The sequence below is a fragment of the Numenius arquata genome, chromosome 2, assembly GCF_964106895.1.
Source record: "Numenius arquata chromosome 2, bNumArq3.hap1.1, whole genome shotgun sequence".
Classification (NCBI taxonomy): domain Eukaryota; kingdom Metazoa; phylum Chordata; class Aves; order Charadriiformes; family Scolopacidae; genus Numenius; species Numenius arquata.
Window position 1 is genome coordinate 2,820,303 of NC_133577.1, and position 26,879 is coordinate 2,847,181.

General features: G+C 43.9%; 2 protein-coding genes across 8 annotated transcripts in view; one reads left to right on the forward strand and one right to left on the reverse strand.

The window, feature by feature from the left end:
• Positions 1–8,212, reverse strand: part of MED23 (mediator complex subunit 23) — a 42,404-nt gene extending 34,192 nt beyond the window's left edge. For 5 of the 7 annotated variants that reach the window (XM_074144393.1, XM_074144394.1, XM_074144392.1 and 2 more), the window contains exons 1-8: positions 8,153–8,191; positions 5,093–5,124; positions 4,895–4,982; positions 3,999–4,123; positions 3,742–3,853; positions 2,095–2,193; positions 1,432–1,533; positions 450–519 (exon numbers count right to left, since the gene is read on the reverse strand). In XM_074144393.1, the coding sequence (XP_074000494.1) occupies positions 450–519; positions 1,432–1,533; positions 2,095–2,193; positions 3,742–3,853; positions 3,999–4,123; positions 4,895–4,982; positions 5,093–5,124; positions 8,153–8,191 (667 nt within the window). Of the gene's footprint in view, positions 1–449; positions 520–1,431; positions 1,534–2,094; positions 2,194–3,741; positions 3,854–3,998; positions 4,124–4,894; positions 4,983–5,092; positions 5,125–8,152 lie in introns of all 7 variants that reach the window. The other 2 variants (XM_074144388.1, XM_074144389.1) reach the window with 2 other exon arrangements.
• Positions 8,213–17,748: 9,536 nt separating this feature from the next.
• ENPP3 (ectonucleotide pyrophosphatase/phosphodiesterase 3) overlaps positions 17,749–26,879 on the forward strand; it is a 44,452-nt gene continuing 35,321 nt past the window's right edge. Inside the window, exons 1-5 of the mRNA XM_074144523.1 lie at positions 17,749–17,856; positions 20,714–20,792; positions 22,541–22,663; positions 23,790–23,915; positions 25,144–25,204. Coding sequence (XP_074000624.1) covers positions 17,752–17,856; positions 20,714–20,792; positions 22,541–22,663; positions 23,790–23,915; positions 25,144–25,204 — 494 coding nt within the window. The 5' untranslated portion in view covers positions 17,749–17,751. The remainder of the gene's footprint in view (positions 17,857–20,713; positions 20,793–22,540; positions 22,664–23,789; positions 23,916–25,143; positions 25,205–26,879) is intronic.

Genomic DNA, 26,879 nt, shown 5'->3' on the forward strand with positions numbered 1-26,879 from the left:
GAGATAGGAAATGCTCACACAGAAGCCTGAAACAACAGGGATAAGGTTTGGCAGCCACAGCAGCTCCAACGGAAGCTGAAGTCAGAAAACACTCTGTGACTGACATACCAGTGGGTCTGTAGTAACTCAAAATCCTTGAGCACAGAAAACCTATGGTTTTCTTAATGTCTACTGTAGTTAGAAACTATATGGCCATGTCACAGGTAGTACACTTCCACTACCAGCCTGTAACACAAAAGTATTTGATCTCCTCAGTATGAGTTTTCCCTTTCAAAGCAAAAACTGCAGAGAAGCAAGTCTGAGAACAGAAAAGAGTAAAGATACTACACGAAACATGAGCTCTGACTCATTTTGCTTAGATGAACATATGCCCCAAAAAGTTATAAGAAACAAAATAGTTTAAAATGAATTAATTTATTTTGAAGTCATTCATGAAGTCATTCTCTTACCACAAATGGAATTTATTCTTGCTGTAGGTCTGAAGGTATCCACAAAATCCGATACTAAATTACCTAATAACTGGGTGAGAAAAGAAAGTAAGTGTTAAGGGTTTAAGTTGCAGATACTGGAAAGGAATATATAAAACTATTTCTAAGTCTATACATGTTAATTAAATATAAAGGAATCTACTAAAATAACTAGCTTCCTACACCTTTCAACAAGTCAGAAAAATCATCCAGAACTTAAAACCATAAAAGGAAAAATAAAGAAGGGGCAGGAAGCACCACTCAGTTTGCACCCAAATGAGAGTTTATATACCTGTTTCTCCTATGCATACTATATTATTTCAGTGCACACTATTTAGTAACAGGTGATTTAAGACAAGCTTTAGAATTTCTGTTCATAACAAATCTCTGTTTGCCTCCAGGTAACAATTCCACAGAGACAAAGGACCTGAATTAGTACACTCTGGATAAAATCTTGGCTCAAAAGAAGCCAGCAACAGTTTTCCCATTAATTCAAGGGAGTCAGGATTTTATCCTTTTCCCGACACCTAGTTATTTTAACAGAATACAAAATTAAAAACTGGATCAATGTTACATTCTTTTTGGAAATAGTGACCATTTTCATTGCGTCAGAGCCCCAAATATTTTTGCATAGCTGAATTTGAACAGAAAGGAAACACTGCTCAGCTATTTAAAGTGATTTTTCTTATCTTGAAGCCAAAGAGATAGCACCAACTGTGCTTCAAGACTTTCGAACACCAGGCCATAGGTCAGAACTACATCACCAATTTCATGCAAGAATGCAGGGAGCTGCTGCTGTGATCACATTAAGCCTGTATCTTAATTACACACCTAAACACAGAGCTTACTCTTGAGCAGAAGATTTTAAATCTTCATTTAAACTTTGCTTTAAAACAATAAAAGGAATTTTTTTGTGTGTGTGGAACAAAACTCCAGATCACATGATTTGATATCGTATCATTACCCAATGGGGAAGTTTTCCTTCAGGATATAGTTTTCTGATTTCAGTAACTGCAAAGTAGGCCGGTAACAAACACGCATTTCTTTCCAAAATGTAGGCTACCACCTATAAATAAAACATACATCGGTGTAAAAGGCTTTGCATAAGATAAACAGAAGTGTAGTCTGTCTAGTCTACAGTCTACTAGTCTGAGGCAGCCCATGAAAATACATTAAAGAATTAAGATACTTTTCTTAAGCTGTATTCTGATGGTACTGCATTAGTTTAAAACCTGTTTTTAACTGTACAAGCGTAAGTTAAGACTGTTTAAGCCCTAAGTAAAACTACGCCTCTGTATATGCCCACAAAGTATTGAAAACAACTACTGCTATTTTTAGTTCGCTAAGAAAAAAATAATGAATTTAATCTCAATATTATATTTCATATATCTTATCTTAGGCAAGTCAAACATTGGGCCTGACTCTCCTGTTCCGGATTTTTGTGTTTATCTACAATATCCCCCAAAAGCTCATTGTTTACTTTATAAAATGCAATTACAGAAAAGAATTAGAGCACAAAGAGTAAGTCTTTGCTGTTGAACTGTACCAAAGAGAGCCATGCCAGCAATTAGAAACTCATTAATTAATTAACCTCTCTAGTGCTACCATATAAAATTCAGATAGTTACCTCTCTTGCTGCCAAAAGCTGCTGTACAACAGCTGAGCTCACAGTGTTCGGAATTGTTAATATTTTCTCTAGGATCACTTTCAAAAGATCACGCACACCCTAAAAGCAAGCACAGAAAATTAACCTTCCCACACATTCTTTATTTCTGGCAGAAGGATGCCACAATCGATACGGTCAGACAAGATTTTGACAAGACAAATTAACTGTTTGTTGCTAAGTGTCAGGAGATAGACTGCTACTGAGAGCGCAAACGTTAATGACATTCAACTCCTTAGGGAACTTCTCCCTTAAGTTCGACAAGGCCAAGTGCCGGGTCCTCCACCTGGGTCACACCAACCCCACGCAGCGCTACAGGCTTGGGGCAGAGCGGCTGGAGCTGCCTGGCAGAAAAGGACCTGGGGATGTTGGTCGACTGTCGGCTGAACATGAGCCAGCATCCTGGCCTGTATCAGCAACAGCGTGGTGAGTAGGACTCGGGAGGTGATCGTCCCCCTGGGCACTGGTGAGGCCCCACCTTGACTGCTGTGTCCAGTTTTGGGCCCCTACCACAAAAAAAGACAGGGCTGGAGCAGGTCCAGAGAAGGGCAAGGGAGCTGGTGAGGGGTCTGGAGAACAGGGTCTTGTGAGGAGAGGCTGAGGGAGCTGGGGGTGTTCAGCCTGGAGAAAAGGAGGCTGAGGGGAGACCTCCTCGCTCTCTACAACTCCCTGAAAAGAGAACCCCCTGAAAGGGAGGGTTGGTCTCTTCTCCCAAGGAACAGGCGACGGGACAAGAGGAAATGGCCTCAAGCTGCACCAGGGGAGGTTCAGGTTGAATATTAGGAAAAATTTTGACTGAAAGGGTTATGAAGCCTTGGAATGGGCTGCCCAGGGCAGTGGTTGAGGCACCATCCCTGGAGGTATTCAAAAGCTGTGTTGACACAGTGCTTAGTGACATGGTTTAGTGATGGTTTTTATCAGAGTTAGGTTGATGATTGGACTAGATGATCTTTAAAGGTCCCTTCCAACCTAGACAATTCTATCATTCTATGATTCTCCATCTCAGGATACCACAGATGAGAAAATAACTGCTGAAATTTTGATGCGCATCCAGAGACATCCAACCTACAAGGGCTTGTGCAGATTGATCAAAGTACTATGTTGTATTTTATGGGTTTTGTACTAACAGGCTCAGGCTCGCCAAACTGGTGAGGTGATTCTCTGCAAGAGATTCACAGTTTCCTACTCCTTCTAATGGAGTTCCCTGCCAAAAACCTTTCAGAACCTTCAAAAGCTTTCAGGACCTTCTTCCTACATAGCACCAGGGCTCAGAGCAGATGCAAGAACTTCAACCTTAACGCTTGGAAGTGTTACTTATCCATGTGTATGTGCCACTTCCACAACTGCATTAGGGTTATTTAGTTTGTAAGTAAAAGAGGGATGAAAGATAACTGTGTAATAGAGAAAAGAGCAGGAGCAGTTACATTGTCCCCACAGAATTAACTATTAAGGTAAAGCTCAACAATGAAAAAGCATTATGAAAGAAAAAAATAATTGGTGAGACCACTTTTAATCAAAGCAAACTTTGAAACACAGGACGTCTCTGACACAAAATCATAAAGCCAGAAAATAAGGTGTCTTATCACGAAGGAAGGAAAGGAGGGAATGTACCTTGTAGTCTACGCCTCCAATAATCTTCCGGACCAATTTAAATGTTAATGCCCACAACTGTGTCCTTTCCCATTCAAGCATATCAGAGTTTATCAGAGATTCGCAAACCATCCTAGCAGAAGGAGACAACACAAGAATGAATTACAGGTAATAAGCACATGCTCTCCAGCAATAATTTTACAACGTCATTCTAAAATACCCTCTAATATTATAACTTCCACGTATCCCATTTATCGATTCATTCCGACATCGCTTACCTGGGTGGCAAAAGTGCAGTTTCTACTGCCATTGCTAAACAGTCATAGAGAAAAGAAATTCTTTTAGGACTATGCTGGCTATGAATGAACCTTACAATCCACTGGACGCACTGCTCATGGGATTCCTGAAAAAGCAGCAGAGGGGAGAAAGAATGTCTTTACAGGTAGCGAAATGAACTATAAAATTCATATAGTATCCTACCATGAAGAAATGAAACTAACAGAAGAACAAGGTTATAAATGGTAGAAGTTGTCCAAGATACAGGTTTCCCTACAAGTCTTTTGATCTCGTTTTGAAGAAGTCCAGTTGTCCAGTACTGGTGTCCTGGTTAATAACTCAGTGAACACCTCCTAGCTGAAACACTGATTTCTACAGTCAACTTCATTTTTCACATCTAAGTTGGCACAAAACAGAATAAAATAGAATCGTTCTATACTATTCTTTCCTTTTCACGGTTATAATCAAATACAGGGAAAACAAAGATGACCAGGTCTCCCATTACAGAAGAGTATGTAGTGGTATCTAACTTTTGGAAAGCAATTTTTGAACATAAAAAAAGGTTGTTTTAGTTTTTTTTCCTACTTATTCCCTTCTACCAGAAATTCTGTAACAAACTACCTGGTTTTGTTTGTGTCTTTAATGTTATACTTACATTTTCTTGTCTTTATTTGCACTGCACACTAACCTTTGCTGAAAAACTATATAATCTTATAAATGTCAAACCCGATCTTGTTTCCTGCAAAGTCTTCCTATATTCTTTACTGGGCCATATCGGAAACCAGATTCTGAATAACTGGACACAGACCTTACAGCTTAAGTGTTTGTCTACCAGATCAGGTTTCACAATATTAAAAAAGTATAAAAAGTACAAGTAAGCAACAAATTAAATGTTAACCTGGGAAAGACTGCTCCAGAACTGTCTAAAAGCGCCCAGGCAGCTGATCAGTTTGGTTCTCTCATCTTCAGGAGTGTCCATAAACATACTAATGCAAATAAAAACATCAGTCATTAGCAGCACCCAATGAAAGAACACAAGGAGAAAAATACACGTTATACAGAAAGTCTTAGGCAAATAAACTAAGGTTACACTCACCCAGGAAATGCTTCTTCAATTACTTCTGTTTTCTGTAAGAGAAAAACCCTGAGTGAGCGATTGTGAAAAGGTTTTCTATGAGAATCACAGCACCAGGATAAAGCCCAAAAGAGTGAGTCCCCTGTTATGGGACTGTATCAGAGACAGATCTATTTACTCTGCTATAATGGATTCTTTCAAAGTTGAGACTGCTTTGTTTTCATGTAAACACATAAACAACATACCTTGTGGATCCAAATTATGGCTCTTTGTTTTGTTTTTGTTTTTTTTTTTTTTCTTCTAAACACCTAGAGATGAATTTACTTCCCAAAGCTGGAGAAATTGTTTGATTCTTATTAGAGCCCTTTTTTCATTCATTGAAAAAGTGAGCTTTCCTCCCACTTATGTTCCATGACACTCAGTTACACAAACCGATTTCATACAGTTACTTTCTCATCTGAGTTTAGATCCATTGCTTTCTAACTTCCATGGAATGATTATATGGACTTGTACTGGGGGAAAGACTAGATAGGAATACAATTCTTTCCCCTCTGCCCTCCTTGCCCCACTTCTTTTTTAACTCCCTTTTGCTCAAAGGCTTCTACATCATTAGTCTAATGCATCAGCAAAGAGGTTCTGGAAAACAGTATCCTGCAACTTTTTTTACCTTCTGTAAGAATTTCATATTATGCTCAGATGGGGTCTATAACTGACCACTATCTATTTGCATTTCTATATCGTACGCATAAGAGGGTGTAATAAAATAATATTTCTGGTGATCCTTCTCAATCGTACAGATTAGAACCGCCTGTCGCTCCAACTCATTGCTTCCTCAAGAAATAGAAGAGAAACCAATACTCATCTGTTCTGCATAGAAACTTAGGTAATTGTCTCTGCTGTCCCCCAAGTAGGTACTAGCAGCAGTGAAAGGAACAACTTGCTATTTTCTCAGTTATGGCTGATCAATATGGCTAAATCCATCGGGTACGCTCCGAGCAACTTAACACAGTTCAAAGCTAAGTACATCGTGCATTTTATAACGTAAACTTAAAAGGGAAAGAAAAACCCAACCTTCCCTTCACTGAAATTTATCACAGACATAATTTTCAGTTACATTTCTCTATGAGACCTACATATTGGCCAACAAGGCCAACAGCATCCTGGCCTGTATCAGGAGCAGCGTGGTGAGTAGGACTCGGGAGGTGATCGTCCCCCTGGACTGGGCACTGGTGAGGCCCCACCTCGAGTGCTGTGTCCAGTTTTGAGCCCCTCACCACAAAAAAGACATTGAGGGGCTGGAGCGGGTCCAGAGAAGGGCAACGGAGCTGGTGAGGGGTCTGGAGCACAAGTCTTGTGAGGAGAGGCTGAGGGAGCTGGGGGTGTTCAGCCTGGAGAAAAGGAGGCTGAGGGGAGACCTTCTCGCTCTCTACAACTCCCTGAAAGGAGGGTGTAGCCAGGGGAGGTCGGTCTCTGCTCCCAAGGAACAGGTGATGGGACAAGAGGGAACGGCCTCAAGTTGCACCAGGGGAGGTTCAGATTGGGTATTAGGAAAAATTTTGACACAGAAAGGGTTATGAAGCCTTGGAATGGGCTGCCCAGGGAAGTGGTTGAGGCACCATCCCTGGAGGTATTTAAAAGACGGGTTGACATAGTGCTTAGTGACATGGGTTAGTGACAGTTTTTATCAGGGTTAGGCTGATGGTTGGACTAGATGATCTTAAATGGTCCCTTCCAACCTAGACAATTCTATGATTCTATATTCTTTCCAGTTCAACCAGCCTCTCCTGTCCAAAACATCAGTCACACTCCCGTTCAGGATCTTACCAACTACTGTCAACCCGCTGCTTCAGACCATGAAGTGCTCATACCTACCTAGAAACTAATTTATTTGTGCTCTCCAAAACAATGACTTAATTACCCAATGAGTTGGGTGCACAAAAGGAAAGTTCTGTTTCCCTAATTTAATAACCTTCTCTGACAAGGTCACCAGCCTAGAGGATGAAGAGATAGTGGTGGCTGTAGTTTTTCCTGGATTTTAGTTAAGGTTTTTGATACTGTCCCTCAAAGCATCCTTCTGTACAAGTTGTCCAGCTGCGGGACGAGCAGGTTCACAGTGCACTGGGTGAAGAAGCGGCTGAAAAGCAGAACTCAAAGGGCTGTAATGAATGGGGCTACATCTGCCTCATTGCTCTCCACAGCTTCCTGAGGAGAGGGAGTAGACAGGGAGTCCTAAGCTGGGATCCACTGATAGGATGCATGGGAATGTTTCCAAGCTGCACCAGGGGAGGCTTAGACTGGACATTAGGAAGCATTTCTTCACCAAAAGGGTGGTCACACACTGAAACAGGCTTCCTAGCGGGGCAGTTGATGCTCCAAGCCTGTCAGTGTTTAAGAGGCGTTTGCACAATGCCCTTAAAAACATGCTTTGACTTTTGGTCAGGCCTGAATTGGTCAGGCAGTTGGACTAGATGATGGCTGTAGGTCCCTTCCAAATGAAATATTCTATTTTAATGACCTACTGAATAATGCTTTACTTTGCAGGTACCACTGTGTGGGTGCATTTCCCTAATTTGCTCATGCCATTCTGTTGGCTGAAGAAAAATGACTCCTCAAGACATGCATCTTCTCGTGGTCTCCTTCAAAATGTCTCCTTAAACTGCTTATTCTACAGCAAACTCAGCATGCTCTAATTTGAGTCTGGGCAGGAAATGTGCCTCCCCCTGTTTTATGCCTCCTTTGCATCAGCTTCCTGATAAAACATTCTGCAAAGGGAGAAGAGGGGTAATGGTTTTAAATTGAAAGACGGGAGATTTAGATGAGATATGAGGAAGAAATTCTTTGCTGTGAGGGTGGTGAGACACTGGAACAGGTTGCCCAGAGAAGCTGTGGCTGCCCTATCCCTGGAGGGGTTCAAGGCCAGGCTGGATGGGGCTTTGAGCAGCCTGGTCTGGTGGGAGGTGTCCCTGCACGGCGGGCGGCAGGGCCTGGGCCAGGCCCCGGGCCGGGACCGACCTCCCCACACCGCTCCTCCCCACACCGCTCCTCCCCGCCCCCGCGACGGCGCCCCGGGGACGGACTCACCACCACCTCCTCGAAGATGCTCTGTAACTGCGTCTCCATGGGCACCATGGGGATCGCCATGGTGCCGGGCCGGCCCGGCGACTACCGGCCGGGCCCTTTTGTCAGGCCCAGACGGCGGCGGGGCCCAGCGCGCCCCCGCCGGAAGCTCCCTCCCGATTCCTACCCTCCCCGGGAAACGGTTCCTCGGACCGTTCGTTCCGGCGGCCACAGTGTTCCGGGCGGCATCGCTCTGCCCCAGGCCGGAGCTCGGCGGCGGCGGGGCCTACCCCGGCCCCGGACCGGGGGCCGGGGTAGGCCCCGCCGCCGCCGAGCCCCGACCCAGGCCTCGGCCCCGCTCCCCGCCACCGACCGAGGGCACAGGGGGCACCAAACAGCTGCCATTTAAAAATTTGGGAGTTGTTTTCTTTAAAAAAAAAAAAAAAAATCCCAACCATTTCCTTAGGCTTCTTTTTTTTTGAGTTATCTGTTCCGAGAATAATTTGACAAAGTACACGCTCTGGTTGTTATAAGTAAGGTTCTTACAGTAAGGGACTCAATAATTTAAGGAAATGGAAGTTGTTATGGGACTATGCTGTAATTACTATAAAGTTAGAATGATTAATTCCCATAAAAAGTCGTAAAGTTGGTATAAACTGAAAATGTGTATCTGAAAATACTTGAGGGTACGCTGTGCATCGGCAGAGGTTTGTAGGTGAAAAATAAAATACGAATAAAAGCAGAATGCCAGATCAAGTCAGTTTGAAAGTTTCTGTGGGTCTCGGGGATTGAGGCTGTGCCTTCTGAGGTGGCTGTGGCTGTTCGGCCACGTAGTTTCCAGCCGTAGCACTGAACCTCAGTGCAGGTGGTGCTGGTGACCGGCTACAAATTCACATCTACAGCAGAAAAATAATAATTAAAAGAAAAAAAGTTTATCATCCCAAATTCCAGCTGATAGAAGGCCTCAGAGCAGCAGGAAATTAACATTTTCTGGCTTGGAGCCGAGTGGGAAAATCTCAGGGTGTACCCAAACGGGGAGAAGCTCATGTGGAATTGAATAGAGGATTATTTATTGTAAACAGCTTTGGTGTGAGGAGGCAGGCCTAGAAGAAAAGATAAATTAAGCAAGGAGAAATGATATAAATAAATTTTAGAAGTACCCCAAGAAACTGTGGTGTGTGGGAAAGCAGCACTTGCACAGCTGGTGGAGATACCTGCTGTGGCCAAGAGGCCAGAGGGCATTCTTGTCACTAATGGGAAATGCCTGGTTGGGAAACAAATAATGCTCACCTGTGTATTATCTGGGTCCCTCACCACAAAAAAGACATTGAGGGGCTGGAGCAGGTCCAGAGAAGGGCAACGTGAGGGGTGAGGGGTCTGGTGAGGGGTCTGGAGCACAAGTGTTGTGAGGAGAGGCTGAGGGAGCTGGGGGTGTTCAGCCTGGAGAAAAGGAGGCTGAGGGGAGACCTTCTTGCTCTCTACAACTCCCTGAAAGGAGGGTGTAGCCGGGGGGGGTCGGTCCCTTCTCCCAAGGAACAGGCGATGGGACAAGAGGGAACGGCCTCAAGTTGCGCCAGGGGAGGTTCAGATTGGATATTTGGAAAAATTTTGACACAGAAAGGGTTATTAATCATTGGAATGGGCTGCCCAGGGCAGTGGTGGAGGCACCATCCCTGGAGGTATTTAAAAGATGGGTTGACATAGTGCTTAGTGACATGGTTTTGTGATGGTTTTTTATCAGAGTTGGGTTGATGGTTGGACTCGATGATCTTAAATGGTCCCTTCCGACCTAGACAATTCTATGATTCTATGATTATTTGCCTACATATACATGCAGTGAATGATCATTGGAAACAGAGGAAAGACCATTTGTACTTGCTTGTGTTGCAAGTTGCTTATAATTGGGTTGCCCTCAGCCTTGGCACAAAGCTATTCTTCTATAAGAAACGTTCATTGTGTTCCTCACTGTGTGCTTATTCAAAGTGTGTTGCAGTATGATCTGACATGCCCTTGGATGTCCCATCAATGTCTAGTATCAGTACTTGCCCACCATGGGCAGACCGGCTCAGGGTAGGTATCTACTCTAATTCTGTGCCAAGCTCTTAACCCATTCCCATAGTGACCCATAACAGGCATGGAAATCAGAATCAGAATCAGAATCGTAGTGGTTGGAAGGGACCTCAGAGATCATCGAGTCCAACCAACAGTAAAAAAAAAATAAACAAAAAAAAAAAAAAAAAAAAAAAAAACCACCACAAACAAAACCACCACCCACCACCTGAACACACAACAACAACAACCAAACCAAAAACCATCACCCACCCACACAGCACCCCACCACAAACCAGTAATCTTGGACACTAGAGCATGCCCTGAAGAACCATGTCTACACGTTTCTTAAATACCTCCAGGGATGGTGACTCCACCACCTCCCTGGGCAGCCCATTCCAATGCCTGATAACCCTTTCAGTAAAGAAATGTTTCCTAATATCCAACCTGAACTTCCCCTGGCGCAACTTGAAGCCATTACCCCTTGTCCTATCATCTGTGACTTGGGAGAAGAGACCGACCCCCGTCTCTCTACAGCCTCCTTTCAGGTACTTGTACAGAACAATAAGGTCTCCCCTCAGTCTCCTCTTCCCCAGACTGAACAACCCCAGCTCCCTCAGCCTCTCCTCGTAAGACTTGTGCTCCAGACCCCTCACCAGCTTCGTTGCCCTTCTCTGGACCCGCTCCAGCACCTCAATGTCCCTCTTGTGGTAGGGGGCCCAAAACTGGACACAGTACTCGAGGTGGGGTCTCACCAGTGCCGAGTACAGGGGGACGATCACCTCTCGGTCCCTACTTGCCACACTGTTCTTGATACAGGCCAGGATGCTGTTGGCCTTCTTAGCCACCTGGGCACACTGCCGGCTCATGTTCAGCCGACAGTCGACCAACACCCCCAGGTCCTTTTCTGCCGGGCAGCTCCAGCCACTCTGCCCCCAGCCTATAGCGCTGCCTGGGGTTGTTGTGACCGAAGTGCAGGACCTGGCACTTGGTCTTGTTAAACCTCATCCCGTTGGTCTCGGCCCATCGATCCAGCCTGTCGAGATCCCTCTGCAAAGCCTCTCTACCCTCCAGCAGATCAACACTCCCACCCAGCTTGGTGTCGTCTGCGAACTTACTGAGGGTGCACTCGATCCCCTCGTCCAGATCATTGATAAAGATGTTGAAGAGAATTGGCCCCAGTACCGAGCCCTGCGGGACACCACTCATGACTGGACGCCAGCTGGATTTAACTCCATTCACCACCACTCTCTGGGTCCGGCCCTCCAGCCAGTTTTTAACCCAGCAGAGGGTATTCCCATCCAAGCCATGGGCAGCCAGTTTCTCCAGGAGGATACTGTGGGAGACTGTATCAAAGGCTTTGCTGAAGTCCAGATAAACAACGTCCACTGCCTTTCCTTCATCCAGCAAGCGGGTCACTTTGTCATAGAAGGAGATCAGGTTTGTCAAGCAGGACCTGCCCCTCGTGAACCCGTGCTGGCTGGGCCAGATCGCATGGGTGTCCCTCATGCGTTGCATGATGGCACCCAGGATGATCTGCTCCATGATCTTCCCAGGCACCGAGGTCAGACTGACAGGCCTGTAGTTCTCTGGATCATCCTTCCGGCCCTTCTTGTGGATGGGCATCACATTTGCCAGACGCCAGTCGGCCGGGACCTCCCCAGTTTGCCAGGACTGCTGGTAAATGATGGAGAGTGGCTCCGCAAGCACTTCTGCCAGTTCCCTCAGTACCCTCGGGTGGATCTCATCTGGTCCCATAGACTTGTTTGCATCTAGGTGTTGGAGCAGGTCCCTCACCACCTCCCTTTGAATTGCAGGGGCTTCACTCTGCTCCCCGCCCCTGCCTGCTAGTTCAGGGGTCTGGATATTTAGGGAACCCCCTATCCTACTACTAAAGACAGAGGCAAAGAAGGCATTTAGGACTTCAGCCTTCTCCTCATCTTTGGTTACTATGTTACCTCCCTTATCCAGTAGAGGATGGAGGTTCTCCCGAGATCTCTTCTTGCTATTGATATATTTATAGAAATTCTTTTTATTGTTTTTAACATCCAAAGCCAGGTTGAGTTCTAGTTGGGCTTTGGCCTTCCTAATCTTTTCCCTACATAACTTTGCTATACCTTTGTAATCTTCCTGCGTGGCCTGCCCCTTTTTCCAAAGGTCATAAATTCTCCTTTTTTCTCTAAGCTGTGACCCTATCTCTTTGCTCAGCCAGGCCGGCCTTTTCCCCCGACGGCTCGCTTTACAGCGCGTAGGGATGGCCCGCGCCTGGGCTTTTAAGACTTCCTCCTTGAAAAACACCCAGCCTTCCTGAACACCTTTGCCCTTCAGGGATTCCCCCCATGGGACTTTTCCAACCAGTGATCTGAAAAATGTAGCCCCAAAGAAGTCATTTTACTCGTCATTATGTCTTATCCTTATCTTGAGGAGCAGGGTGTTGTTCCCACTTTCATCTGCTTTATTGCTCGGTCACACTCACAGGTGAACAGCCATTCCTAACCATGCCTTGGGCTCCAGATCTCAATCCAACCTTAATATGTACCAAACCCATAATCTGTCCATAACTTTGTGCTGAATACAAGTATATCTTGATTTTAAGTTATTAACCAACATTCATTCTAAACTGTACTCACCGTGCCAGCCCAAATCTAACCGGTTACCTTTATTAGAATCATAGAATTGCCAAGGTTGGAAAGCACCTTTCAGAGCAAGTCCAACCATCAACCCAACACTGACAAAAAAAACATCACTAAACCACATCTCTAAGCACTATGTCTACCCGTCTTTTAAATACCTTCAGGGATGGTGACTCCACCACGTCCCTGGGCAGCCACTTCCAATGCTTGATAACCCTTTCAGTATAAATATTTTACCTAATATCCATCCTAAACCTCCCCTGGTGCAACTTGAGGCCATTTTCTCTTGTCCTTAAGGTTAGACTCGGTCTAACCTTAACTAGAGTCCTGGTCCACAGCTTGACCCAAATACTATACCTAATTTTGAGTTTTAAAACTGGACCGCGTGATAGCCTTCAACCCCCAAGAGAGCCCAACAGTGATTTGTCTCCTAAATTAACCCCTTCTCTATCCAGATCTCATTTTAACAAAACCGAACTATCTGAGATGCTACCTTTGACAGAGAATCTGGTCATTGGGGAGGAGCTTAGGGCCAGGGGTGCCATAGCAGGTCAGGTCTAAGCCCTGGAGGTGTTCAAGACCAGGCTGGATGGGGCTTTGAGTAACCTGGTCTGGTGGGAGGTGTCCCTGCCCATGGCAGGGGGTTGGAACTGGGTGATCTTTAAGGTCCCTTCCAACCCAAACCATTCTATGATTCTCTGATGGTCATCCTGCTGTTCCTAAGGGAACCAAAAGTCTAAAAGGAGAAATAGCACAGATCTCCTACGCTGGGATTGCACCCAGGTGTCTCTGCCAAGGCACAAAGCCGTGTCAGACTGGGTGTATTACAGAATCACAGAATATTTTTGGTTGGATGGGACCTTTGAGATCATCGAGTCCAACCAACAAAAAAAAAAAAACAACCCCAAAAAAACCCCACACCCAAAAAATCCCAGAACACCAACACCAAAACCAAACCAAACCAAATGCCCACAACCACACCCCACCCCACCCACAAACAGACACAAAAGGTATTAGGTATTAGGTAACACGGAGCCCCAGGCCTCACCAAACAAGGAAGAAAAGCAGCATTTGCATGAGGAAGAAATGACACTCTTTATCCCGAGACAGAAAAGGAAATGCACTTTTCAAAATGCCTGCAAATGTCATGTTGCTCTGGCAAAAAAAGCCTCCAGCAAAATGATAATTTGTCATCGATGTGAGAGGATAAACATTGATGAGAGAAATGGTTAAGCTTTGGGTTTGCTTTTTTCCGAAGTGAGTGACATTCATTTTAGAAGATGGATGACAAATGAGTACAAAGGTGTTTTTTAATTGATGATATGTAAGGCCTGTCTAGTTCTTGATGACCTTGAAGAGGACTTTCAGCTCCTATTTATTAGTAGCTTAAAACAACATGAATTGTAGTGAAAAATGGAAATGGCTACAACACAGTGCTGTTCAGCAATGTCTCTCCCTATGTCCCCAAAGCTTCTGTTAACACGAGCATGGCAGAGATGTCCTCCCTGTATTCTTTGAAACCATCTTCCCCTTTCTGGAGGTGCCAGATGAACTGGAGTCTGCAATTTGACTTTAGGGGAGCGGGTTTGTCTGTACCCTGGCCCTGCATTTGTGTAGTGTCGGACTACAAGCAGCACGTTCACTTAAATTTACGATTCAGTAGCTGGGAACAGAAGGGACAATTGATAGTTATTTCCTTCTTCCCTGTTGTTTTCTTTTCTCTTGGGTATTGATCATATGGGTTGCTTTTTTTGTGTGAATTTTCTCTTGGTAGGGATGGAAAAAGGTATTTTTAAACATGTGAAGCCCTTGATCTTTAAACAGAAGAGTCTGGGTTCTTGGTCAATTTTCGTGAAGTTTTATATTTTTATTTTATCAGTGAGAAATTTCATAGAAATTAGTCACGTGAGGAGTAATGTTTGTGAGATTAAGGCAAGGATTAGGCTGGAGGCGTGCAGGAGGTCGGGATGGGACACAGCCGGGAGAGCTGACCCCCATGACCAAAGGGATACCCCCAGCCATGTGACGTTGTGCTCAGCAATAAAACCTTGGTCAAAAAAAGGAGGAAGTGGGGATGGTCGGAGTTATGGTGTTTTGTCTTCCCAAGTAGGTCACCGTTAGGTGTGATGGAGCCCTGCTTTCCTGGAGGTGGCTGAACACCCGCTCGCCCGTGGGAAGCAGTGAAGTAATTCCTGATTTTGCTTTTTTTTTCTCCTGCAGCTTTGCTTTACCTGTAAAACTGTCTTTATCTCAACTCCCGAGTTTTCTCGCCCTTGGAGGGAAGCGAGCGAGGGATTGTGTGTGAGCTGCCCGCCGGGGTTAACCCATAACCCTGCTTTTTTGGCACCCAGTGCGGGGCCAGAGGAGTTCGAGATAACGACGGATTTGATCGGAATGTGCCAGACCGGATTTAAAGCTGTTACAGCTGTTTAGCTATTAAGTGGCAGTCTCCTGCACTTGCCATGGGGCTTGCTTTGCTGTATATTAGAGTGTAGTGATTGCTGGTGGCTGCTATTTGCTGTTCTCCTTATCATCTTGCTTCCCTGTGCCTGGGAACTTTTCCATGGCAGCACTGGCCACATGCTGGGGCTGGCGCATGGCCAGGGCAATGCTGCTGTTGCCCTCCGGCTGTTGTAGGGATGCTGTAACTACAGTCTGAACTCTGTTTGAAGGGACTGTGACCTGTGAGTAACTCTGTGCTGGAGCAGGTACATCCCAAAGCATCTGAGGGCTGTGGATGGGGTGACACTGGAGGAGGCACTTCCCTGTGGATAAGTCTGTGCCGGAGCATGGGCAAGGGGAGGAGTTCATTGCAATATTGAACCTTATAGCCTGGTTCAAAGGGACCAGACGTGGAGATTTGAATGGATATAACTTTAAATTGTTGTAACACTTCTTTTTTTTTTTTTTTAATTGTTGTAACGGAGCTGGTGAGGGGTCTGGAGCACAAGTCTTGTGAGGAGAGGCTGAGGGGGCTGGGGGTGTTCAGCCTGGAGGAAAGGAGGCTGAGGGGAGACCTTCTCGCTCTCTACAACTCCCTGAAAGGAGGGTGTAGCCAGGGGGGGTCGGTCTCTTCTCCCAAGGAACAGGCGATGGGACAAGAGGAAACGGCCTCAAGTTGTGCCAGGGGTGGGTTAGATTGGATATTAGGACAAATTTCTACACTGAAAGGGTTATTAATCATTAGAAGAGGCTGCCCAGGGCAGTGGTGGAGTTACCATCTCTGGAGGTATTTAAAACCCGGGCAGACGTGGTGCTTAGAGATATGGTTTAGTGATGGTTTTTATCAGAGTTAGGTTGGTGGTTGGACTCAATGATCTGAAAGGTCCCTTCCAACCCAGGCAATTCTGTGATTCTGTGATAACACATTGTTTGAGTTGCTTGTTCTATGAAGTACTACAGCAGGAAGTGCCTGAAGAGAGGACAAGCCTCAGGAGAAGCCTCACGAGAAGCCCTGCAAGTGTGACCCAACCTGAATGCATTTTGGCAGTGAATAATTCCACACAACACACCGCTTCTCCTGCCCTGAGCAAACACCGTAACAGATGGAACCCAGGTCCTGGAAGAAGTGAACTCAATGGGCATTTTATGAACATTTTAGCGAAGTGGCCCATTTACAAAGGGAATGGTATCTGGGTGTGAATCAAAGGATAGTTGGGGTGGGGAGGGGGGTGATTAATGAGGATGTATTGGATAAAGCAGGACCTGAGCATGACACAAATGGTATAGAATAAGGGGTAGAGATTGTACTTGTTTGGGCTGTAATGGAGTTAATTTTCTTCGTATCAGCTTGTATAGTACTATGTTTTGGAATATTTTTTTTTGTAATTATAAATATTATAAATGTATTTACTAAAAATTAGAGCTCATGTGCTGCTCAACTTTCGAATCAGATTAACATTTGAGTAGTTACACTTGCATAGCCTTAATAGGCTCTGAAGGTACATTTTCATAACAAACAACCCTTCCATCAACTGCCAAACTGAAAAACAAATAGATTTCAAATTGTACTTTCACAAAACCTTTTTTTTTTTTTTATTGAATTTGATTTGGCTGTGTACCGTTTGCTTTTAATGAGCACATCTGTCACTACTGAAAAAAACATGTAACAAGCTTAAAAAAATAAAGTATGTGACAAAGATGGATTGAAACTAGACAGGAGGAATCCTCTGGTGCTAAATAGAATAGAATCACAGAATGGTTTGGGTTGGAAGGGACCTTAAAAGATCATCCAGTTCCAACCCCCTGCCATGGGCAGGGACACCTCCCACCAGACCAGGTTGCTCAAAGCCCCATCCAGCCTGGTCTTGAACCCCTGCAGGGATGGGGCAGCCACAGCTTCTCTGGGCAACCTGTTCCAGCGTCTCACCACCCTCACAGCAAAGAATTTCTTCCTGAGATCTCATCTAAATCTCCCCTCTTTCAGTTTAAAACTATTGCTCCTCATCCTATCACTTCACTTCCTCATGAATAAGGGAAAGGACTTGTAAGAACAGGCTTCACTGAGAGCAGGAGTTAAGAGAACTTTCCTATTGGTTTGGATAAATGTATAACAAATACTCTGGGTGACAAGCTTTTAACGAAATAGTTGAGCACTTGAATTTGTGTCATTGCTGTCTTTTATCGCTTAGCAACATTTAACTCCTAATCACCAGTTTACCTATTGCTGTCCTTATCTTGAGATGTGACAGGTTCTCCGAGCCAGGATAGTGCTTTTCAGTCTTTGACCTTTCTGACTCCTTTTCCTGCTTACTTTGGCTTCCTGAAAACCTATCGCGCATGCAAAAGCTAAGATCTCGTAAGGGAAAAAAAAAAAAAAACCCAAACCAAACCAACTATGAGCAAAGTACATACCCGCTTGAAGCAGGAGTAGTGGCTTAGTCGCAGCGGACCCGGGCGGGGAAGCAACTTATACCTAACGGAGGCACAGGTCTGGGGGAAATGGAGCTTCAGGATGATCAGAGCAGATATTTCAGTGACATGTCTTTAAATCCAGGAGACTACACGAAGAAAAAAAACCTCCTGAAATACAAAATCATCTGTGCTGTAAGTAGGGGCTGCTCGTTTAATGATTCGCCGATTTGCGGCATTTTCAGAAGTTTCATTGTGTTAATGTAATCACTCAGAGTAGCCGGGTCATTGATGCTTGAGGTTTTACAGCACGAGTGAACTAACTTCACTGGCAGATTTCTAAAATTGGGACTTGTCTAAAGGTGGGGCTTTATTTCTAAAGTTCTGGCACTTATCAAGCAAACTTGATTTTTTTTTTCTGGCATTTAACTGCACTTTTTCTTTTATTACAACAACCTGACAGGTTTTTTTTTTTGCACAGCAAAGACATGGCTTCAATACGTCGTTCTATACATTTGCTTAAAACCGATGTGTTTGTGACCAAAGCAGCCGCTGTTCCTTTTTGTTGACTTTTTTTATCTTTGGTTTTGGCGTTAACAAAAACGAAGGTGTGGGCAAGGCGGTGGGGAAACCACTCAGGAAGCCAGGCATGGGAAAAGGCTAATGAACCCTTTCCTACAGCATTGTCAGCCCCGCATCTCAAATATCCTGTCAACTCCTTCCCTCTTCCCCAGGGCTTTAAGCGTCATGCGGGCTGCCTTGTAAATAATGTTTACGAAATCTTTTGTTGTAGCCAATACACCGTTTTAAGCTCGTTTGTGACCGCAAGAAAAACTTTAGATGTGTATATATACAGATATATATGTACGTGTGTATGTTTGCACAAGATCCTGCGCCTGTAAATTGGAATTTGGAGAAAATGGCAGGTACTGATTTTGGAAAGAGCCAAAACTTAATTTTTGCAAACAGACCTTTGAAAAAGAGAGTCAAGTTGTGATGCTCTTCAGTTCTATGTTATCAGAACAATTCACTTACCACAACTTCCTATTTAATGCTGCATTGTGCAAGGATTGCATAAAATATGAGGGAAATATTGAAATTGAGGAAAAAAAAAAAAAAAAGAGAAGATAAAATAACAGACATTTTTCCCCTCTAAGTTTCTAGTAAAAATAATGTATCTTGAGAAACAATGTGGGAAAATTACCTAACTACAAAGAAAAGTAAATTATGCTTTCAAGAGGTACTTGGAAAAGCAAAGTGAGAAATTTAAGTGCCCTAAAACATATTCATTCTTCCAAAGGTACTAGTATTCAGAGGTCTGCATCTATGAAGAAAACCAAAATCTACCTCTATTGGAGGTGTAAACTGTTAATATCCTACCCCGTTTATGTACATTTTGATAAACTGTATGCATGAAGTACTTTCCTTGGCAACTTTTTCCTGAAAGCTTAGGCAGGGAATTGTGCACTCACAAAAGGTAGTCACAGTCTCTAATAAATCCTCTAGAGAACACAGCGTATGTGTTAGGAACAAGTTTTTTATTAGTAAGTAAGCATAGTCCTGAATTTAGACATAGAAATTAGTTGTGGAAAGTCTGAGGATTTATTTGAATAGGTGCTGTCAGTGTTATTTCACCTTAAGGATGAATGTCCTAAAATCAAGGTGCTTTGCGTAAACGCTGTAATAAATGCAGCATCTCATCTGTATACCTGCAGTGAGTTTGGGGTTGCTTGCAGCAGAGGGAATGTTTGCTGCTGTCATAGCTGTACTTTCAATTTAGTATCATCTATTTATTTCCATTAAAAATGTGAGTTTTCATGAAAATGGCAGGTAAAACCATCGTGAACTTTAAGGTGTGGGGTGCACACCCAGGTGATTGGGCTGGTCTGTACTCAATAAAACAAGACCTGCTGGGTTACCCTGGCAGAGTCATCCTCACTTACCCAGAAGGAGTGGCCACTGTTCACCCCCTGATTCTCAGTCCTTGCTGACTGCATGTAGGATTAAGGTCTGGGGAGACCTTCGAGCCCCTTCCAGTCCCTAAAGGGGCTCCAGGAGAGATGGGGAGGGACTCTTGATCAGGGAGGGGAGCCATAGGATGAAGGGTAATGGTTTTAAACTGAAAGAGGGGAGATTTAGATTAGATCTCAGGAAGAAATTCTTTGCTGTGAGGGTGGTGAGACCCTGGAACAGGTTGCCCAGAGAAGCTGTGGCTGCCCCATCCCTGGAGGGGTTCAAGGCCAGGTGTCCAGGGCAGGGGGTTGGAACTGGATGATCTTTAAGGTCCCTTCCAACCCAAACCATTCTGTGATTCTATGAAATACTCTGAGAGGGTTGTCACTTGTCACTCTGCCTGTTACCACTCACCTTGAGTGTCTTTTAAGCTGATAGAGGCCTCCTCAGCTCTTCCTCAGTCTCTCAAACGTTACCCTGCTTTCTGCTATGAGGTTTCCCTGGGCTGTTTGTCCCTTTCCAGTTTCCTCTCCCCTCACTGTCGGGGTGACTTACCACGAGAAACTGGCATGTGGACGACAGTTTGACACTTGCAGCCTCAGTCCCACTGCGTCTCTTAAGAAATCCCTGTGAGCATTTCAGGAAAATGCCGAAGCTAAATAAAAGCTTATCTTAACACCTTCTCTTTACACAGATTAAGAATTTGCAAAACAGGTAAATATGTTGATTACTTCTTACTATCCTTTCCCCAGAAAAGACTTCCCCAATTACAACGTGGGGCTGGCCATAGGTTAAAAGTGTGGTATTAAGGCGTTGGTTTGTAAACAGTTCACAAGATTATCGTTCTTGGGCTTCCTCCCATCGTCAGGTTCAGAACGTCTCCGATTTTTTGATGAACAATTTCAGAGAAGTCATTAGTTCGTAAGAAATCCTACGCTCATAGAAATGGAATCATAGAACCACAGAACTGCCGAGGTCGGAAGGGACCTTTCGGATCATCCAGCCCAACCATCAAAATAATAATCATGCGGTTAATTTCTAATAAGCCTAACAGTTTATCACAACGGTCAGCTTTAATTTTGGTGTGTCTGTGTGACAGGTTCTGCTGTGCGCTTTGGTGGCTGTGTCCCTGGGATTAGGTTTAGGACTAGGACTGAACCGTGGAGTCCAGGAGCAAGGTATGTTTATGATATTTTCAGCTTAATTAATGCTGAGGCTAGAGCTCATAAAAGGCTTCAGCAGAGGCTCTTTTATAGCGTGATGTAAATGCTCTGTGCAAACTTATTGCCTGTGAAAATGAAGTTCTTGCATTTTTCAAGTTGGATTGTATAAAACCTCGTAATCTATACTTGAAAACCCTGTCCTAAACCACTGTGTGCCTTGGTTCTCTTTCCAGAAGCGTTAAATCTAGTTTGTGACAGGTTTGGAAATTTTACTATAATAATACTTTTGGTAATTTGAGATAGGACGTACCTTACTACATTATTACCTTGCAATTATTTAAGCAATATGTTTTGTAGAAGAGATATCCTTGGACCATCTTCGGGACTGACGCTTTGGGTGCATTTGGCATAGTTCAGGTGCCTAATGTTAAAACTGATAATGAATTTTCTCTGAAAACTTCAATTTTTGTGAAGCTATGGTAAAATGGGGACGATGCTTTGATTTGGTGGAATGCTATTTTTTAGTTAGGAAAACAAAGTAACATTCTGATGTCAGGGGTTCAAGCCGGATGAGAACAAGCACAGCACATGGTGAATTAAATAAAACTGGTGCTGGAGGCTTGTGGTCTCAGGAGAAGGGGCCTGGAAAGGAGCCAGGAGGACCTGTCATTCTGTGTGTTTAAGAATTAGGACAGAGTTTGCATTTGGTGATAGTACTATTGATTCTGTTTATTTATTCGAGGTAAATTTCCTTATAGCTCCTGTAATTGTAGCGATAATTCCAAATAGAAGTTAATGAAATACTAAATTCCTGACTTTGCACAGTTATGTTAATATTGTAAAGAAATTAGAAGCATTGAAGGTTGCAAATTATGAGGAGTATGAACAGTTCAGAGGAAAAGGTTTATATTTTTTCTGACTTAGACTCAACACGCTACATATCCTGTATCATTTTAAATCAGGTAGACCATCTGAACAACTTTGAGTTGTTCACAAGTCAGTGGACAGAGGAAAAATTAAACGAAATGCTCTAAACTTCAGCCAGAAAAAGCACAGAAAAACTGTTTGCATGTGTTTATGGGCATTTGTGAAAAATCATAGCTCTTTCTTGACAGAACAGACTGCAGTCATAAAACACTCAACCCTTAATTACTTCTTTCCATCTCTACTTTTGGCAGTTCTGTTCATGCTCATGACATATATTGGGTTTTATTCTAATTATTTGCAAACCTTTCTTGCAGTGAACGATAGTTGTTGATGTAGGCACTTAAAGCACAAGGTGCAACACTGAACTTTCAACATGTGAAACCAGCTGGTTAGCTTGCCAAAAATTATTTTAGCTCTAAATAGTTTCTACACAGTGGATATTAAAGCCTGAATTTCGTAGGCAGTGCACCCTGCAAAAGCATGAACCTTTTGGCAACTGTAATGGAACAGCACCAGCAGGTTGCTCAAAGCCCCGTCCAGCCTGGCCTTGAACCCCTCCAGGGATGGGGCAGCCACAGCTTCTCTGGGCAACCTGTTCCAGGGTCTCACCACCCTCACAGCAAAGAATTTCTTCCTGAGATCTAATCTAAATCTCCCCTCTTTCAGTTTAAAACCATTCCCCCTTGTCCTATGGCTCCACTCCCTCACAAGGAGTCCCAAAATGACTTGGGAAAACAGATTTGGGAAGTTATTCAGCACAATTCTCCTGTGTCTCCATGATCTGTGTCTGGGCCAGGGTTGCCCGAGGACTCAGACTCGCTGCCTTCTCCTTACAGTCAGCTGCAGGCACAAGTGTGATGAGCCACACGGGGAATCGGTGCCCGGCTGCAGGTGTGACAGCGGCTGCAAGGAGCGTGGGGACTGCTGCTGGGACTACGAGGACACCTGCGTGGAGCCAAGTATGTTCCCTTCCAGGCAATGCTCACTGGCTTCCATTTTATTTTGGGTTTGGTTATTTTCATGTGATGGTGATAGGAAAAGGATAAATTCTCGTATTTATGTAGATACACCGAAGTTCAAAGAATCATAGAATGGTTTGGGTTGGAAGGGACCTTAAAGATCATCCAGTTCTAACCCCCTGCCATAGGCAGGGACACCTCCCACCAGACCAGGTTGCTCCAAGCCCCATCCAGCCTGGCCTTGAACCCCTCCAGGGATGGGGCAGCCACAGCTTCTCTGGGCAACCTGTTCCAGTGTCTCACCACCCTCACAGCAAAGAATTTCTTCCTAAGTTATGTCATATTCCCTCAGGGAGGGAAGGACATGACAGCGTGGAGCTGCTTCTGCACTCACATGGCCAGAGGGCCGTAACTTGGTGACCTGGCAGGACACGAAATCTTCCTGAGTCTTTCTCAAGTCGGATTCCCATATTTTTGTCCCCCCGTGGATAACCCAAAACATTTTGCAGTGCGTATTTCCTGGCCCAGATAAAGCTGTGAACGACCGTGAGCGGAAATCGTAGGTTATCTTTGACTGAGGCTCTGAAACGATGCTGCTGTGTCCACTTCTCCTGTGCTTTGGGAAAGGAATGGGTGTTTCCTGACCAGGTTCATTGTCAGCCTCCTGCAGGGCTCAGTGGGGACCCTCTTCTGCCCTTGCATCTCTATTTTTTGCTGTCTGCCAGGGATCACATGCAAGAATAGGGAAAAAGATCCGTTTCCTTCTCTTTCTCTTCTGTAGGAGAAATAAGGGTTTGACTGGGGTTTTTTAGATCTTCCTGGAAGGGTGGAAGGCATTGAACAGGGTGACTTTGGGGACACCTTTGTAAAATTAATTATTCTATGACTTTGTGGTACCATTCAATGCTTTGAGAATGCAAAGAATGCAAGGAAATAGGCTTTATCTTTAGTTTTCCTTTCAGATAAAACCTCCAAAGCAACTCAAGCAGGACATCTATAAATTTTAGTTTAATGAAAACCCCATCTTCTTTTTTCTTTTCCTTACCTGTTTGGGGGATTTCCACACAAAGGAGTTTACATCAGGTTCTGTGAACCAAATCATAATCTTTTTTCTTCCAATTTTCAGCCCGATCTTGGAGGTGCACAAATTTCCGTTGTGGTGAGACACGGATACCTGGAAGTTACTGTTCGTGTTCCGATGACTGCTTGCAGAAAAAAGACTGCTGTGTAAACTACAACAGCGTTTGCAAAGGTAAATCAAAAGTCCAAAAGATTTCTATATAAAGTGTCCTGTGAAGTAAACGGATGAGAAAACACGACAAATATAATGGTAGATGCCTTTGTTTCTCGAGATTAGTCTTACAGTGATGTTTTGGAAAATGAAGATATTTTAGGTGAAGCTTTTTGGTGTTTTTGACTGGGAAAAAGATGGTTTCTGGAGAACAATGTAAATGTGTTTAACATCTTTGTTGGCGACATGGATGGTGGGATTGAGTGCACCCTCAGCAAGTTTGCTGATGACACCAAGCTGTGTGGTGCAGTCGACACACTGGAGGGAAGGGATGCCATCCAGAGGGACCTGGACAGACTTGAGCGGTGGGCCTGCGTGAACCTCATGAAGTTCAACCAGGTCAAATGCAAGGTCCTGCACCTGGGTCTGGGTAATCCCAGGCACAAATCCTGGCTGGGCAGAGAATGGCTAGAGAGCAGCCCTGAGGAGAAGGACTTGGGGGTGTTGGTGGATGAGAAGCTCAACATGAGCCAGCAATGTGCACTGGCAGCCCAGAAAGCCAACCACATCCTGGGCTGCATCAAAAGAAGCGTGGGAGGTCGAGGGAGGTGATTCTGCCCCTCTACTCTGCTCTGGTGAGACCCCACCTGTAGTACTGTGTCCAGCTCTGGAGTCCTCAGCACAGGAAGGACATGGACCTGTTGGAAAAGGTCCAGAGGAGGGCCATGAAGATGCTCAGAGGGCAAACATTATCATAAATGAGTACAGCTGTGAAGCAGGTGGAGAATATTCAAAGGAGAACAGAAAGAATTGCTTGAAATTTGGAAGCCATAGTCAACAATGAAAGATTGAAGGAGCTTAGGCCTTTAGCAGAAAAAAAAAAGGCTAAAGGGAGCCCTGGCAATTACCTGTGTACAGAATACAGTTTCAATGTTTTCCGTTTAAAACGAGATAAAACTTAGGCTAAACTTTTATAGTGATTTCTTAATTTTGTTTGCTTGCTTGTCTGTGTGGTATGTGTGTTTTGTTTTCAACTTCCAATTGTAAGCATTCTCCCTTTCGGCCTTGGAGGGCCTAATGGGCTGCACTAAATAATTTCTGAAGGTATCTTTAAGCCCACATTTCTATAATTTGATATTGAAGCAGAAAATGTACCAGGAAAAGCTCTAAAAATAATCAACCGGGAAACTTCTTTGCTGTTTCTGTGGGGTTTTTAGTGCCGACTCAGTATTTTCTTTTTTATTTTTAGGTGAAATACCTTGGGTGGAAGAACCATGTGTATCACTTGAAACTCCTCAGTGTCCAGCTGGGTAGGATAAAATAATTTTGTCTTCTTAGCAAATAAAATCATTGTGAGGGTCAGAAATACTCCAGTGGCCTGAAGGAGGTTTTCATGAGGTTTTTGTATTTACTGACAATGAGGCTCCTATTCTATAGGAATATTCTATAGAAGTGGTTTGTGGCTAGTAATGTTTTTTCTTTCTAAAACCTTTGTCATTTTTGTTGCACGTTCATTGATCATTTACAGTCTAGAGCAGAGTACAGGAGTTCAAATCCAGTTTGCAAAGACCTGGAAAAATTGTTAATCATCTCAAGGTTCATATATTACAAATTGTTCATAGTCCACTTTATGTTACCATATTGTATCTGTGACAATTCAGATAAATGACCTTATGCAAGCTGTAATAATTGTTAGAATCAGTGATTGCAATTCTTTATCTAAGTAACAGGGTGTTCTTTTTTTTTAACTTGAATTATCTATGTGAAGAAAGGCATGTTAAAAGAGAAGGTTTGAAAGTAGCTGTGTATCTACAAATGCTGAAACATGGTAATTCTGATTTCCACCTGTGGATATTTTGCTATTTGTGCAGTATTGCGTAATCATAGGTAGAGGCCAGGCAGAAACACAGTCTAAAAGTTGTTCTCAAAGAAAAATGGATTGTTTTCTGGTTTGGTTATGGTATTTGGATATATGGTATCTGGGCACATTTAGTTTGGAGAAGAGGAGGCTGAGGGGAGACCTAATTGCCTTCTACGACTACCTGAAAGGAGGGTGTAGAGAGGTGAGTGTTGGCCTCTTCTCCCAAGGGAATAATGACAGGACCAGAGGAAATGGTCTGAAGTTGGGGCAGGGGAGGTTTAGATTAGATATCAGGAAGAATTACTTTACTGAGAGGGTGGTCAGGCACTGGAACAGCCTGCCCAGGGAGGTGGTGGAGTCACCATCCCTGGAGGTATTTAGGAAACGTGTAGACGTGGCACTTCAGGGCATGCTCTAGTGCCCGAGATTGTTGGGTTGTGTCTGTTTGTGGGTGGTCAGTTTTCTTTTTTTTTTTTTTTTTTTTTTTTTTTGTGATTGGACTCAATGATCTCAAAGGTCCCTTCCAACCATGAAGATTCTGTGATTCTGTGATTTGTGATGTTATCCATTATTCTATCTATTTTACTGCCAATTTAGTTTAATTGTAACAATAATACCTTTAGTATTGTGGCCTCTTCATGGGTTCCTGCATGGGTCTCCCAGCACTGAGGCCAGTTGACCCCAACTGCTTGCTGAGTGACTGCTCTACTTTGACAGTCCTTGTGCTGCTGCCCTGAAATATTTTTTTAAGATGCGTTAAAAGACGAGACGGAATTCAACCCATTACTATGTACAGAGGTACTTGCGCTGTTCTATTTCCATACTCCAGCCTTTTCTTTGGATGCCAGTCTGCAGCATTTGTATTCATTTGTATTTGTAATTAAAAGATTAACAAAACCCCATTTCTTTTTCTAGGTTCTGTATATACTCAGTAGCTTGTATTTTATTCCTCCAGTGGTTTTTTTTTCAGGAGGATTGTGCATCTGCTCTCAAAGTTGAACTACTTTTTTATCTCACACTGATTAATTCTGATAAATACATGGAAATTCTGCATCCTGCTTTTAAAAGTAAAATTTATATTGTTAAAGATCTTAACAAGTTACTATCTCTCCAAACTCCTTTAC